General features: G+C 43.1%; 4 protein-coding genes across 4 annotated transcripts; all 4 read right to left on the bottom strand.

The window, feature by feature from the left end:
* Positions 1-83: 83 nt before the first annotated feature.
* Positions 84-3416, bottom strand: LOC108082319 (endoplasmic reticulum metallopeptidase 1). Its single transcript, XM_017177649.2, has 10 exons — positions 2684-3416; positions 2529-2613; positions 2216-2336; positions 2002-2156; positions 1548-1931; positions 1303-1483; positions 1065-1249; positions 857-1000; positions 308-799; positions 84-251 (listed from the first exon to the last, which is right to left on the bottom strand). The coding sequence occupies exons 1-10, from the start codon at positions 3373-3375 to the stop codon at positions 84-86; spliced, it is 2607 nt and encodes an 868-aa protein (XP_017033138.2). The 5' UTR covers positions 3376-3416.
* A 515-nt stretch (positions 3417-3931) lies between these two features.
* LOC108082320 (endoplasmic reticulum metallopeptidase 1-like) lies at positions 3932-7183 on the bottom strand. The gene is made up of 12 exons (XM_017177650.1): positions 7160-7183; positions 6604-7096; positions 6365-6539; positions 6226-6310; positions 6051-6171; positions 5830-5984; positions 5389-5772; positions 5152-5332; positions 4916-5100; positions 4722-4865; positions 4162-4665; positions 3932-4099 (listed from the first exon to the last, which is right to left on the bottom strand). The coding sequence occupies exons 1-12, from the start codon at positions 7181-7183 to the stop codon at positions 3932-3934; spliced, it is 2619 nt and encodes an 872-aa protein (XP_017033139.1).
* Positions 7184-8531: 1348 nt separating this feature from the next.
* On the bottom strand, positions 8532-12146 carry LOC108082347 (endoplasmic reticulum metallopeptidase 1). Its single transcript, XM_017177683.3, has 11 exons — positions 11454-12146; positions 11222-11396; positions 11076-11160; positions 10811-10931; positions 10592-10746; positions 10145-10528; positions 9902-10082; positions 9651-9835; positions 9440-9583; positions 8871-9374; positions 8532-8798 (listed from the first exon to the last, which is right to left on the bottom strand). Exons 1-11 carry the CDS (start codon positions 12085-12087, stop codon positions 8631-8633), a joined length of 2736 nt encoding a protein of 911 aa, XP_017033172.1. The 5' UTR covers positions 12088-12146; the 3' UTR covers positions 8532-8630.
* Positions 12147-12610: 464 nt separating this feature from the next.
* LOC108082321 (endoplasmic reticulum metallopeptidase 1-like) lies at positions 12611-15922 on the bottom strand. The gene is made up of 12 exons (XM_017177651.2): positions 15863-15922; positions 15285-15804; positions 15054-15228; positions 14914-14998; positions 14738-14858; positions 14520-14674; positions 14061-14447; positions 13825-14005; positions 13583-13767; positions 13379-13522; positions 12837-13322; positions 12611-12778 (listed from the first exon to the last, which is right to left on the bottom strand). Exons 1-12 carry the CDS (start codon positions 15881-15883, stop codon positions 12611-12613), a joined length of 2628 nt encoding a protein of 875 aa, XP_017033140.2. The 5' UTR covers positions 15884-15922.
* Positions 15923-16307: the final 385 nt, after the last annotated feature.

A 16307-nucleotide genomic window follows, 5' to 3' on the forward strand; every position in this document is an offset into this window, starting at 1 on the left:
TCAATTTAAAGCCTCCTCATACAATATCCAATAAATACTATCAATTACAACACTTTAAAAAACATAGGTAAACTCTTAGAATTCTAGAATATATGGCGCTCATAGCTACTGGGCCACTCTGTGGAGAAGGCAAAGTCCGGCAGCGTGGCCAGGAACTCCTTGCTCAGCGCATCCCGCTCGGCATGCGGACTCATGTAGTGACCGGACACGCCCAACTTCATCACCGGCTCATCGAAGTTGCCATTGTCCTTCTGCAAGAACATTAAGATGTTTTCTCACAAAACATACACCTGACCCATGTACTCACCGAAAGTTCCATGTAGAATTCCCAGGGCGCAGTGTCCACACCGTAGGTGAGCAGCACATTCAGCGGTGGCCTGTAGGTGGCCGGATCGTCCAACATGCCCTGAGAGAAGGTCCAGCGGAGCACCTTTACGCCGTCCAGCGGCAGGATAAAGAGGCCCGTGTTCGGTGGCCCTGACAGGCGAAAGTCGAAGCGTACCTGGTACCCACCGGACAGGACGGTCTTGTTTACCAACTCCAGCACCGTGGGATAAGGCAATTGCACAAGCTCTTCACGTGCCAGCCACAGGGCATCCTTGCGGGCAGCACAGAAGCGATAGCAGGGCAGACCACACATCAGCTCCGTGTCACAGTCGTCGCCCAGGCGAACCAGATCCGTCAGGTCCATTGAATCCCGGAGCGGTGCCTCTCGATTCCGATCTCCCAAGTGGAAGTAGTAGCCGGAGTCCTCAAGACTCATGGAGCCATCGTACTCGAAGTACTTCCTATGCACTTGCTGCTCCCCCAAAAGTATTTAATGATCTTCGAATAAATGTAATCCTGGAGTACTTACCATAAAGTCCGCTCGCATCACATTGGTCTTGGCCCGGTAGGGGAATCCCACCTCTGAGACGGCGATCATGCAGAAGATGAACATGACCACCGATAGCCCGCCGAGCATGGAGTTGGGTCGCCGGAAGATGTTGATGAGTGGAGCCTGCATGGAAATAGGATTCAGAGATTAGTGTTTATGGTCAGATTCCTTTCAAAACTAAGCTCACCGCAAAGGACAAGGCCAGAATGGTGCCACAGGCACACAAAGCTCCTATCAACAAGTCCGGATTGGTGTTCATGCCAAAGCGCCCGGCCATGGGAATAAGAATGAGTATGAACATATGGAACAAATAGGCGTGATAGATAAAGGGTATTATCTGGCTGACCATCAAGACCAAGGCCCAGTGGTAACCTTGAAAGGGATTAATTAATATTTATTGTATAACATTAGATCTATATGCTTACCCCTACAGTCCAGACGACTCAGCAAGTTGACTATCAGAGCTGCCACATAGAAAATAAGCGAGATCAGGAACAGGTAGGCACTGCGGTAACCCAAAGCCGTCAAAGCCAGACACAGTATGGCCAGGAGAAGACAATTTGCATGGCCCACTATCTGCAGTAGGTACTTGTGCGGGATCTTGTCCTGCATCAAAATAAAAAACATAATTAAATCTTCATAAATAAAACTTTCCTTAAAGCGTACTCACACTTCGTCGATGTGTCAGGTAGAGCGTCATGGGCAGGACAAGACCAATCACCGAGGGTATTATGTACAGGCCAATGACCAGCCAACTGTTGCTGAAGTAACTCAGAGTGCGATCACCCAGGTCATAGAAGATGCACATGAGCACGGGGAACAGCAAGGCAAGGAGGATGCCGGCGAGAGCTAGCAGAAACAAAAGTCCAAAGGCACCGGCATAAGTGCCCATAGTCTCTCCAGAGACCCTGGACATGCGCCACAAGGAGACACAGATGAGGACTATGGCACCCAGTGAAAACGATATGTTAAGGGCCACGCTCGTCGACTCCTGATAGTGGACAAAGAAGAGACCGATAAAGTCAAAGAACACCGCATGGCCCTCGGCGTGTGCCTGTGTAAAAATAAGGAAAGATAAGGTTTTAGTTATGAAAATCTATAGAGGAGATGTAGAGGAAGCCCACCTCCGTGTCGTACATTTCCTCGGCATTGGAAATACTCTTCACCAGTGCCAGCAAATTGTCACCAGAGTTCTGCAGGGAATCCCGAGAAACCACCGTGTAACGATCAAATTCCGTGTGGTAAACAAAGCCATTGTAAACGTTGGCCATGTCCAAGCCTAAGGAAAAACATACCTTAAGTAACACCCAGGAACACCTCATAGTGTTAGCCACTAACCTGGCACCACTCCAAAGTCACGAAAGACCCGAAAATCAGTATCCGAAGGTATAATGCCCGCCTGGAACATCTCCTCCGCCGTGGTGGTGGCAAACGGGTGCGGGGCACTGTTTCTGTAATGCTGCGAGACGATGATAAGACGCCAGATTAGATTAATTGGTTTAGAAGCAGCCGCCAGACGGCGGCTGATATTGTCCATATCGAAAGAGCGATCAAGGCAAAGATTGCCAAAAATTAAAAAAAGAAATACATGATTCATCAGCGTGTGCTTTAAATTTTCGTAGAAATTCTTGAGGGGATTTCCGGAACTTACTTCCATGAGCCAGGGATGATTGGGACCACCCTGGAACAACAAATCTCGTCCCCCAGCGCCGGCAGAATCCAGGTTAAGAAGGGCCCTAGGATAGGGTGAATTTGGTTTAGAAGGGACCTAGAGATCTCTCTACCAGATTTTAAGCTATAACTCACTTGCAATTGGCCGCCCATCTGTGCTGAGTGGTGAATCCGTGAGAGCCCTGCATGGGTTGCTCCTCGGCGCCATTGAACAGGAACAAGATTGGATGCAGAAAGGGTTCGCCAGAAATGGCCATCTGCCTCAGAACCTCCAGCATCACCACCACCATGGAGGCATCATCTCCGGCACCCGGTGAGCCCGGCTTGGTGTCAAAATGACTGTTCACTAGCAGGTAGGACGAGCTGTTCGAACTCCTGGAACTCAGCTTGACGAGCACGTTCTGTACGCCTTTATAGTGATTCAGGAAGCCCTTGATCAAATATGAACCGGAAGCACGTTGCACCTCCACTTCCATTTCGAAGACATCGTCACGCAGTACCTGGCGTACTTTTTCGATTTCTTCGAGAAGAAAATTCACGGCGGTGACCTCATTGTTCACATCGCCCACAAGTCGCGGACCCATTTGAGTCATTTCCAGCAGCAGGGACTGTGCTCTTTCGGCCACGAATTTACCCGGTTTCTCCGCCTCCTCGGAGATTTTGATGCCGTCAGGCAGAGCCTGAAAGAGCGGATAAATCACCGCGAAGAAGAGCCCCACCCAGAAGAGCAGATAGGTGGGGGCGTAATACCAGGGAAACGGCTTCGATGGTCGTAGTTTCCTCTCCGCCTCTAGCTCGATCATCAGGTTGTCCCTTCTAGCACCCATTTTAGGTTAGAGATTCGAGAACCGTCCCAGCAAGAGCTCCTCCAGCGACTCTCGACGCACGACTAACTCGTCCGACATCTCCATTCGCAATTTAAAATTGTGCTTTATGTTTATGGATGCGATATGGTTGATATCTTCAGCATAGTATAAAGATATTCGATATTTATGGCATTATGGCGCGTGTTATTCACACCGCGGCGCTCTATCGGCATGCGCACATGCTAGTACCTACCAAAAAAACTTTTTTTTTTGGCTATGCCAACGATAAATTCCAAACATTTGCGATCTTCTGGGACCCTCGAGGGGCTGACGACAGGCGTGATTACCCCAACCGAAATCATTACGGCTGACTTTGCCCCATATCGTAATCGCACTTGTTGGCCATTGTGGATTTATTTGTTTATTGTGCCGCATCTGGTCGGCAGTACCCAATGATGGGCCCAAAGTCAAGGCCATAATAATTTCCACTCGATTTCAAAGGGTCTTGAAATATTTAAACAATTTCATTGTGTATTTCTATTTAGTTTTTCTGAACATTCTGATATCACAAGACCCCTTAGAATATATACCTATCGTAGGATGTAGGCCACTCCATGGGATGAGCAAAGTCTGGCAGATCATTGAGGAATCTCTGAGTGGTGGCATCTCGCTGACTCAGGTGACTCATGTAGTGACCAGAAACACCCAACTCAAACACTGGCTCATGGAAGTTGCCACCGTCTTTCTGCAAATATTTGGATTCATATAAAAATACATTTTAACCAATAAAAACTCTTCTAGTCCCACCGTAAGTTCTAAATAGAAATCAATGGGTGAAGTGTCAATGCCGTAGCCTATAAAGATGTGATACGGAGGCTTGTAGATCGACGGATTGTCCAGCATTCCCTTGAGGAAGGACCAGTTCAACATTTTCACTCCCTCTAAAGGTTTAATAAACAGGCTCATCCTTGGTGGACCTGACAGCCGAAACTCGTAAAGAACCCTTGGTTTCGAAACACTCTCCACCACTGTCTTGTTAAGTAGATTTAAGACCAAAGATCCAGGTATAACCACGGGTTCCTCCCGCGGCAACCAGCGGGCATTCTTTACGGTGGCACACCAACGATGATTAAAACAAGGCATTCCACACTTCATCTCCCTCTGACACTGATCATCTACACGAGTGAGTCCCGTGAGATTAACTGAGCCCTGTAGAGGATTTCCCAAATGACTGTCCTGAAAGTCAAAGTAATAGCCGCTGTCCTCCAGGCTAATAGAGCCATCGTACTCATAAAACCTGCGATGTACTTCCTGCCAAAAATCAGAAATTTAAACTTTATACTAAAGAATTCCTACGAAAAACTCACCAGAAAGTGAAGACGCATCACATTGGTCTTGGAGCGGTAGGGAAAGCCCACCTCTGAGATAGAAATCATGCAGAAAATAAACATCACCAAAGCCAGGCCACCAATCAAGCTTTTGGGACGGCGGAAAAGATTTAGTAGGGGAGCCTGTAAAATCCTTTTATAAATAAATTCAAGTATTAAAAGATCAAGTTTACCACAAAAACGAAAGCCAGAATGGAACCCAAAGCACACTGAAGGGATATCAGCATATCGGGGTTAATGGTCATGCCATTCCGACTGGTCATAGGAATGGTTATAACCAGGAGAGTGTGAAACAAATAGGAGAAGTACAGGAAGGGCAGGATCTGGCAAACTCCAAGCATTACACACCACAGGTAACCTAAGTGAGAGAATACGATTCAGGAATAGGTTTCTTGACATTTTCTTTTACCTTTATCATGAAGTCTACTAGCCAGATTAATGATCAAAGCTGCCATGTAGAAAAATATGCAAATCATAAAGAGATAAGCAGTTCGAATGCCAATAGCTGTGACCAGGATGCAGAGCACCGCTAAGAGCACACAGTGAGCATGTCCCACAATCTGCAGGTGATAAGTGTGTGGGATCTTCTCCTAAAAAACAAGTATATAATTTACTATAATTTAAAAGAAACCAAAGAAATACTTACGCTTGGTCGAAGACTCAGATAAAGAGTACTGGGCAGAACTAGGCCAATCACTGAGGGACAGACGAAAAGGCCGATGATTAACCAACTGTTGCTAAAATAACTCATTGTACGATTGCCTAGGCCATAAAATACAGACATGAGTATGGGAAACACCAAGGCCAGCAACAATCCCAATAATGCCAGAAGAAACTGCATTCCAAAGGCCCGGGAGTAGGTGCCTATTCTCCGTCCTGAAACTTTGGACATTCGCCACAAAGAAAGGCAGACGAGAAGCATGGCCCCCAAAGAAAAGGAAATGTTGAGAATTATACCCGTGGACTCGGTATAGTAAACGAAAAAGAGACCCAGGTAATCAAAGAAAACAGAGTGGCCCTCGGAGTGAGCCTATGGGAGAGAGAATCCTTTTAAATCTCTATATTAAAGTCAGGATGATCTTACAACCTCTGTATCAAACATTTCCTCGGCATTGGCTATACTCCTGACCAAGGAAATAACATTGTCGCCTGTATTTTGTATAGAACCTCTGGAAATCTGGCTGAAACGATCGAACTTTGTATGGTAAACAAAGCCATTATAGCAACCAGCCATGTCCAAACCTGGCAAGAAAGAAAATATATATACTAATACTATAAAGTTATATCTTATAATTATGTTTAGCCCACCTGGCACTGGCCCATAGTCGCTGAAGATCACAAAATCTGTTCCAGAAGGTATAAGATTAGCCTGAAAAATTTCCTCAGCTATGGTGGTGGCAAAAGGATGCCTGGCACTTCTCTTATAATGCTGAGAGAATATTTTTTTAATGTAAATAATTTAATTAATGAAAGCTTAGCTCACCTGCATCAGCCAAGGATGGTTGGGACCTCCCTGAAATAGTAATTCACGACCTCCAGCACCAGCCGAGTCTAGGTTGATGAGAGCCCTGTTCTCAAGCTTAAAATAAGAACCTTCAAATTCTGCAATTCCATATACTTACTTGCAGTTGGCTGACCACCTGTGCTGGGTTATAAAGCCATGAGAGCCATGAGCTGGCTGCTCTTCACCACCATTAAAGAGGAAAACAATGGGGTGAAGAAAGTTCTCCTCAGAAGTGGCCATTAAACGAAGCACCTCCAACATGGTAGCAATCATTACCTCGGCATCACCAGTTCCTGCAGAAAAGTAAAAGAAAATCTTAATAAAAACAATCCCTCCATTGGATTTATGACCCCTTACCCCTGCTGGTTGGCTTCGAGTCAAAGTGACTGTTGATCAGCAAGTAGGAGCTGCTGTTGGAACTTTTTGGACTCAACTTGACAACAACATTCTGAACCCCTTGATACATGTTCACCATTTGCCACAGGAGATAGGAGCCACTGCAACGCTGCACATCCACTTCCATCTCGAATAGATCTTCCCTCATCTCCCGGCGCACCTTGCCTATCTCGTCGAGCAGAAACTGAACCATGGTCACCTCGGTTACATAATCCCCAGTTATCTTGGGACCCATTATATCCATCTGGAGCAGCAGGCTCTCTGCCCGCTGAGCCACAAAGGTTCCAGGTAGAGTAGATTCCTCCTCCTGTTTGACTCCCTTGGGAAGATAATTAAAGAGTGGAATCACCACGGCAAAGAAGAGTCCAACCCAGAAGAGTAGGTATGTGGGGGCATAATACCAGGGGAGTTTCTTAGCCTGGATATCAATTTTGAATTCCTCACATAAGAGTGTCTAAAAAATAAATAAAATAAAATATATTTAACGGTCTTGTAGCTTCTTTAACCTATTACTAACCTCTTTATTTCTGGGGGAACCCATTATTTTTCTTAAAGCTAAACGAGAACCTCACAAGTCAAATCACTAACGACAACTAACTTTTCCCCAAGACCAGCCTTAAATTGCGGCCAATATTTTATGAGGAAATATGATTTATGTCCCAAAAGCAGTAAAATAGGTTGTGTAAGCAACCATATCTAAAATCGTAACAATTAAAATCTCCGATAGTAGCGTCTGGGAAATCTGAACTACATAATTTATATCGTACTACAAAGGTAATGGTCTTTATATAACCTTTCAGAGTATTATAGTTTTTGTTAAAAGTGTGCAAAGCTTTAAAAAAGTCATTTCTAACTCTATAAACTATAAATATATATTTTCTCAATCAGCATCAATAGCTGAGTCGATTTAGCCATGTCTAAAAGATAAAAACATTTACTTGATTGTCAAATATGAATAAAAAACGAGAAAGAAAGCTAACTTTGGCCAGCAGGTAACAATTAAAATATATCATAACTAAGCCAAAAATGCATTAATTTCGATTCGGAAAGTAGTTTTGTGTTAGTTTTTATTAATTTAAAAAAACTGCATACCAAATTTAAAATTTTAAGAAATCAAAATTTTTGGCCATTTTTGCGAATTTTAATGATGTAACCCCTTATGAAATTTCGCAAAAATGGCCAAAAAATCGATTTCTTCCGGACATGTCTAGAAAGATTCCCCTGTTGATGCTGATCAAGAATATACATGGTTTATAGGGTGATGATGATTCCTTGACTTAGAAAAATATTATTTTGTATTATAAAATCGGATTTTTTATATTAAAAAACTTCTTGTTTTTTTTTTTTAATTAAAAATATTATAGCTCGGCAAAAGAGCATTAATTTTAAATCGGAAAACTGTTCTGTGCAAGATTTTCTACAGTTAATAAATCTGCATACTTCATTTAAAAATTTTGAAAATTCAATTTTTTATCAAAATCACAAATTTTAATGATGTAAGCCCTTATAAAATTTTGCAAAAATGGCCAAAAAATCGATTTCTTCCAGACATATCTAGAAAGATTCCCCTCTTGATGCTGATCAAGAATATATATACTTTATAGGGTCGGAAAGGTCTCCTTCACTGCGCTGCAAACTTCTGACTGAAATTACAATACCCTGCAAGGGTATAAAAAAGAAACTATCGGAAAGGTTTGGTTGATTTTCGAACTGGAGCTTCCTTTCTTGTTATTAATTTATTGGAAACATCTGCGAGCCTAATAGGAACTTTGATTATTATTACAATAATAATAATATATTTATTATATAGTATTGTAGTAACTAGTAAACAACAAACATAATTTGAAAGCTATATCTTATGAGTTCCCAACAGACACAAACATATTAAATAAAAGTAAATCTTCCATTTCTTTATTATCATAAATAATTCATCCTAAAAATACAATGTGAATTTGAAAATTGATAACATGAAATATGAGTATGATGTCTCAGAATATATATCGCTCATAGGAGCTGGGCCATTCCATGGGATGGGCAAAGTCTGGCAGTGACTCGATGAACTCCATGGTGGTGGCATCGCGGTGACTCAGATGGCTCATGTAGTGACCAGATACTCCCAGTTTCATTAGCGGAACATCGAACTTGCCGTCGACTTTCTGAAGGATTTACAAATAAATATATATATATAAAGAATATATCAGATATAAAATGATGTATATATAACCCACCGTTAGTTCTATGAAAAAGTTAATGGGCGAGTTGTCGCTGCCGTAGCCAAAGAAGATGTGATACGGGGGCTTGTACACTGACGGATTGTCCAGCATTCCCATGAGGAAGGACCACTTCAGGAACTTAACCCCATCCAGAGGCTCAAAGAACAGACTCATCCTGGGTGGTCCCGACACTTCAAACTCGAAACGTAGCCTTGGATCCGACTCAGTCCCAATCACGGTCTTGTTCAAGAATTGCAGAACGGGAGTGCCAGGCAGATCCACGGGCACATCTCGTGGCAGCCAACGGGCATCCTTCACGGCAGCACACCACCGATGGTTAAAGCAGGGCATTCCACACTTCATCTCCGTCTTGCATTCCTCATCGAGACGTGTGAGAGCCGTGAGATTGATCTTGTCCAGCAGGGGTTGCTCCAATCGACGATCCTGCAGATCAAAATAGTAGCCGCTGTCCTCGAGACTCACAGAACCATCGTACTCGTAGAATTTGCGATGGACCTCCTGTGGTAAGGAAGATTAAATGTCATTAGTTGGGTATTTTACTTAAAGCTTCACCTAAGACTCACCAAAAAGTGTAGACGCATCACATTTGTCTTGGCGCGGTAGGGAAAGCCCACCTCCGAAACAGAGATCATGCAAAAGATGAACATCACCACAGCCAGACCAGCAACCATGCTCTTGGGGCGTCGGAAGAGATTAAGAAGAGGAGCCTGCAAGAAATAATTAATTAAAGCTTTCTAAACTTTCAATTATCCTTGAAAGGGAGTGAGTTCCTACCAAGAACACCAATGCCAGAATCGATCCCAAGGCACACTCCAGAGATATAAGAAAATCCGGGTTAGCTTCCAGGCCCTTGCGGCTTGTCATAGGAATAGTGATGACTAGAAGAGCATGGAACAGGTAGGTGAAGTATAGATACGGCAGTACCTGGCAAGCGCCAAGCACCCAAGTCCAGAGGTAACCTAAAGCAAGACAAAGATATATAAGATTCTATTTTATATATTTCCCTTGCATCTTCATGAACTTACCCTTATCGTGCAGCCGACTGGCCAGATTTATGATCAAAGCTCCCACGTAGAAGAAGACGCACATCATAAAAAGATAGGCAGTGCGAATGCCAACGACTGTCAGTAAAATGCAAATCACAGCCATGAGAACACAATAGGCATGTCCCACAATCTGCAGGTGGTAAGCATGAGGAATCTTCTCCTAAAAAAAATATATATAAAATTTACAAATATTAAAAAAAAAAAAAACAAGAAAATACTTACGCTTGGTCGCAGGCTCAAATAGAAAGTACTTGGCAGGACAAGGCCTATAACCGAGGGTACGATAAAAAGACCAATGACCAACCAACTATTGCTGAAGTAAGTCATAGTCCTATTGCCTGCATCGTAAAACACGGACATGAGCAGGGGGAAGCCAAGGGCCAGCAGGAAGCCCAGGATTGCCAGTAGGAACTGCATTCCAAAGGCTCGGGAATAGGTGCCCACTGTGCGATCCGTCATCCTGGCCATGCGCCACAAGGAGAGACAAACAAGGAGAATGGCGCCCAAAGAGAAGGATATGTTAAGGGCCACACCCGTAGACTCGGTGTAGTAGACAAAAAAGAGACCCAGATAGTCGAAGAACACGGAATGTCCTTCAGAGTGAGCCTGTAAATAAAGGTATATAAGATCTAGGAACTATAAGAGAGTACCCTCTTCGTATCTTCCTACCTCAGTGTCATACATTTCCTCGGCATTGGAGATACTCCTAACCAAAGCAAAGACATTGTCTCCAGTGTTTTGCAGGGCACCCCGGGAAATGGCGCTAAAGCGATCGAACTTGGTGTGGTAAACAAATCCGTTATAGCAACCAGCCATGTCCAGGCCTAACCAGAAAGAGATATATATTATATAGTCTTCCCCCTGAGTTAATCACTTTTAAAAACCCACCTGGCACTGGTCCAAAGTCACGGAAAATACGGAAATCCGTGTCTGAGGGTATCAGATCAGCCTGGAAAATCTCCTCGGCCATCGTGGTGGCAAATGGGTGCTTGGCACTTTTTTTGTATTGCTAAAAAATTCATGATTTGTTTTACATATCGGTTGTTAAGTTCCGAGATTAGATAAACCCCCGGGGCCGTAAAGAAGGCGCACTTTCACGTTTTACGGCTCTCATTTAGATAGCCTTCAAGTGGATTGCACGATTTACACTCACCCGCATCAGCCAGGGATGATTGGGACCCCCCTGGAAGAGAATTTCGCGACCACCAGCGCCAGCAGAGTCCAGGTTGACTAGTGCCCTGATTTCGAAAGCCCAAAGATTAGAAGTTCACTTGGAGAATGTTGAAATTATAAACTTACTTGCAATTAGCAGACCAGCGATGATTCGATATGAAACTATGCGAGCCATGGAAGGGCTGCTCCTCAGCTCCATTGAACAGGAAGACAATAGGGTGCAGGAAGGGCTCCTCGGATATGGCCATCAATCGAAGGGTCTCCAGCATGACCACAATCATGAGCTCAGCATCCCCAGTGCCTAAAGCAAGGTCAAATCTTAGTTCTAAACCCGAAAAAAGCCGGAATATACACTTACCCACACTGCTGGGCTTGGAATCGTAGTGACTGTTCACCAGCAAGTAGGAGCTGCTGTTGGAACTCTTGGCACTCAGCTTTACCACCACGTTCTGGATTCCCTGGTACATGTTGATCATTTGCCAGTGGAGAAAAGAGCCACTGGAGCGCTGTACATCCACCTCCAACTCGTACAGATCGCTTCGCATTTCTCGACGCACCTTTTCTATTTCTTCGAGCAGAAAATTAACCATGGTCACCTCGGTCACGTAGTCACCGGCTATTTTGGGTCCCATTAAATCTATTTTCAGCAAAACCTCCTCCGCCCGCTGCGCCACAAAGGTGGCGGGCAAGTCGGACTCCTCCGCCAGCTTGATTCCAGTGGGCAGGTAATTGAAGAGGGGATAGACCACAGCAAAGAAGAGTCCAACCCAAAAGAGCAGATAGACAGGAGCATAGTACCAAGGCAGTGGCTTGGCAGTTTTCTTCTTCTCCCGAAAACCTATTATGCCTTCAAGGTGGGCTCCATTTTCAGTGTCCGCCGGCTCCTCGGTCACCAGTTGCAAGGTGCTTTTCTCATTCCCAATGAATTTGATGGACTTTTCCGAGTGCAAAGAGACGGTGTCCTCTTTGAAACCTTCGTTGTGCTGCTCCATTTCGTTCCCAAATTAGTTTTCAACTTTTGGGAATTATCAGCATCAGATCTCGACGAACAACCGCGCGCAACTGAGCGTTTCTCTCGCAAGCTTATCAAATTTAAAGCTTTTCGAGGAGACTCTTTTATCAGATCTCTGATTGGATATCCAACTTGGAGCCCACACGTCCCAGTATATTTATGGCTAAGCCCAAAGTCTCTTCATAAAGTCAGTTAATTGATTTATTCTCGTAATATGGCATCTGAATGAATATGTGCAGCCTTTCTAGACCTAGCACGGCATCGAGCTAAGGGCCTCTTAGTTTCAAGATTGTGCACATGCATAAAGATATCAATTTGGTATTATAAACTTTACGGTTTGCATCGATTTTATTAACCCTAAATCAAATACGATATGAAAATATCAAACGAATAACACTTCTTATCAGCACCAAACTTTCAGTCCTGAAAAGTGAAGGCAGGTTTTTCATAGTCATTCGGGCAGGTAATGGCTGCCAGTTTATTGAGTGGTTAATATAATACTTTTATAAAATATATCGCTTGAGTATAGAAGGCCATTCCACCACAAATACATAGTCGGGGAAGTCCCCAAGGAACTTTAGAGCCTCTGCATCCCTGTCATAATCGTGGCTGATGAAGTGTCCCACAACGGCGAGCTCCAAGAGGGGCTTACTAAAATCACCATCGGACTTCTGAAATATATAGAAACTTTAGTTTTTACTTCATTACTTAAGAGATTATATAACCCACTGTTAATTCAATAGAGAACTTCAAAGGAGTGTCATCTATTCCATAGTTAAAGAATACGTAGTAGGGCGGCTGAGCTTTTTCAGGGGCATTTCCCACAAAAGACCAGTCTGTGACCTTAGAATCACCCACTGGCTGAACGAAGATATTCATGTGAGGCGGACCAGATACCTCAAACTCATATCTGACAGTGTTCTGGGGTTGATTTGTAGTTCTTTCCAATAATCTTAGTATAATATTCCCAGGTGTAACAACATCCGAGTCGCGAGGCAGCCAACGGGCACTTTTCCGACTGCCACAAGAGTATAGGCAGGGAGCACCACACATCACATACTTGTCGCAGTCTGGTTCTATGGGCACCAGTCCCGTCAGGTTGAGCTGGGAGTCCTTGAGCGGATTAAGTCCCCGCCTGTCCATATATGTGAAGTAGTAACCAGAATCACTGTGGCTCAAAGAGCCATCGAACTCGTAAAAGAGTCGTTGAGTGTGCTTTGAAAAGACAACCTTTTACAATTATTTATAAATTCACTGTATGTACAACTTACCACAAGATTGACTCGCATCACATTGGTCTGGGGTCTATAGGGAAAACCCACCTCCGAGACAGCAATCATACAGAAAATAAAGGTTACGACTCCCAAGCCAAGGAGTATAAGCTTCGGCCAGCGGAAAATATTGATGAATTGAGCCTAATAATGATCAATGATTAAGGAGGGATCTCAATAAAAGTCTCAATAAAATTAACTTACAATAAATCCCAAAGCAAAGAAGGTGCAGATGCCACAAATCAGAGCTATCATCAGATCAGGGTTTGTGCCCATACCATATCTTCCAGTAATAGGAATCAATACCACGAGAAGCATATAGATTACATAACAGAAGTAGCAAAAGGGGAGCACCTGAAGGCATATCACAATTACAGCCCAATAGTTGCCTTAAACACAACATGGTTATAAAGGGTCTATAATAAGTAATATTTTCTATAACTTACCACGATCTTGCAAAGTGCTCACTAGGTTAATCAGTAGAGCACCTCCATAAAAGATCATAGAAATTAGACAGAGGTACTGGAAACGCATTCCCATGGCAGTAAAAATAATTGCGAGCAGGGCCTGGACCACCAAATGGGAGTGCAGGCTCATCTGGAGATGGTATCCATGACTTAGTTTGTTCTGCAATTAAACTTTTTTCAATATGAAATTAATATTAAGAGTTTATTACTCCTACATTTGGCTTTAGGGTGTAGTACAGGGTCAAAGGCAGTACAAGACCAATGACTGAGGGGCATATGTAATAGCCAAACACCAGCCAGTTGCTGGTGAAGTAGGTCATCGATCGATCTCCTGCATCAAAGAGCACTGCCATCAGTAGAGGCAGGCCAAAGCACAGAAGAACTCCTACTACATGCAGTCCTAGAATAATGAGAAACCACAAGGATATCTGGGGTAGCGACACCTTCTCCGACTGACGAGCCATTCTCCAGAGAGAACATCCCACCAGAACCAAACTGATCACTGCAAAGCAGTAGTTCATAATAATCCCAGTGGTCTCTGTGTAATATACAAAGAAAAGGCCAAGAAAGTCAAAGAAAACAGTATGTCCATCATCGTCATTCTGAAAAAGTTATTTAAAATTTAGTACACAGTCTTTAAAAAAATATAGAATAAAATTTATTCGATTTTTTACCTCCGTCTCGTACAATTCACTGGCATTTGAGAAGGCTCTCACTAGGGCGAGAACATTATTTCCTGTATTCTGAACAGATCGTCCTGGAATAACCTTAAAAGCATCAAAGACTGTATGGTAAACGTAGCCGTTGTTGATCTGGGCCATATCTAAACCTGTGCACATTTATAAATGGTAATTTATGTCTTTTTAAGTAAGCAAATAAATATAGAATATACCAGGCACATTCCCAAAGTCCCGAAAGATTCGAAAATCCGTGTCCGATGGCAAAAGTCCTCCCTGAAAGATCTCCTCGGCTATTGTTGTGGCAAATGGATGCTTAGCATAGTGTTGGTAATACTATAAGAAACACATTTTTGATTGAATCTTCCAAGTGATTTAAAATAACTTTCACCTTCACGAGCCAAGGCTTATTGGGGCCAGTCTGAAACAAGATATCACGACCTCCACTGCCGGCCACCTCTAGGTTTATAACCATCCTTAAACAAGAGAATATATTTATTAAAGTCTTTATAGTAAAACATTTATACCTACTTGCAGTTCGCTGCCCACTTGTGCTGCGTTATAAAGCCGTGAGAACCCTGGAGTCCAAGCTCCTCAGCTCCATTGAACAGGAAGATTATTGGATGTTCAAAAGGCGTCTTCGATATAACCATTTGGCGAAGAACCTCCAGCATTACCACAACCATGGTGCCATCATCGCCAGAACCTAATAACTACCCTTAGTACTGAGAAAAGCAGGATACAAAATAGGTTAAGACTTACTTGGACTTCCTGGCTTCGAGTCAAAGTGACTGTTGATCAGGAGGTAATTTTCACTCTGGGATTGCTTGGCGTTCAGCTTGACGACTATATTTTGAATTCCCTGATACATGCTCACCATGCTCCCAAATGAAAAGCCACCCGAAGGCGTCTGAACATCCACCTCGATCTCGTACAGATCACTAAGCATTTGCTCTTTAATCTTTTCCACTTCATTCAGAAGAAAAGCAACTGTTTTCACCTCGTTCGCATAACTGCCTGTAACTTTGGGTCCGATTCTATCGTACACATAGAGTTGGCTCATTGCTCTTTCTGCCACAAATTCTCCTGGCTTAACAGATTCTTCAGAGGCGTTAATCTTATCTGGAAGCCGGTTGTACAAGGGGATCACAATGGCAAAGAAAAGAGACAGCCAAAGGAGAAGGAAAGAAGGAGCATAATGCCAGGATAACCTCTGCCTTCCGACACTTTCTTTCTTCAGGGATAAAGATTCCATAGCTGCTTTCTCTAGGGAAATCTCCTTCTAAGTTTGCGTCATTTAAATCATTTATTTCAGTTCATTTAAACAAACAAATACTCACTTCATCTGAGTTATTTTCCATTTTATTTTACCAGCAAATTAAGTTTAAACTCGCCTAGTTCCCAATTCAGTTAAAACTGAAAGTCTATTCGACAAATTCTTCAGCTTGAAAGCTTTTGTGAAATCAAAGCCTATAAAGATAATATCGTCTACAATTCCAAACACAATGATCGCTTGGATACTGAGATAAGAGATCTTATCAAGATATAGTATATGTGCCAAACAAAAAGTATACAAACGGACTGTTGAGAGGCGCCTTCAGCTAAAATACGTAAAGCAGTTTATTAGAAAAATCTAAATAGCACTTTAATAGTACTTCAATAGCTACAACTCGTAATAATATAGCGCTTTAAGTTTGAGAAAATTTCCATAAAGGTAAAAGCCAAAACCTTTACCAGATTTTTAGGTTTTTAGATTACACAGGAGGTTGCAGCCAAACGTTGTCT

Source organism: Drosophila kikkawai, chromosome 2R (genome assembly GCF_030179895.1).
Source record: "Drosophila kikkawai strain 14028-0561.14 chromosome 2R, DkikHiC1v2, whole genome shotgun sequence".
NCBI classification, from domain to species: Eukaryota; Metazoa; Arthropoda; class Insecta; order Diptera; family Drosophilidae; genus Drosophila; species Drosophila kikkawai.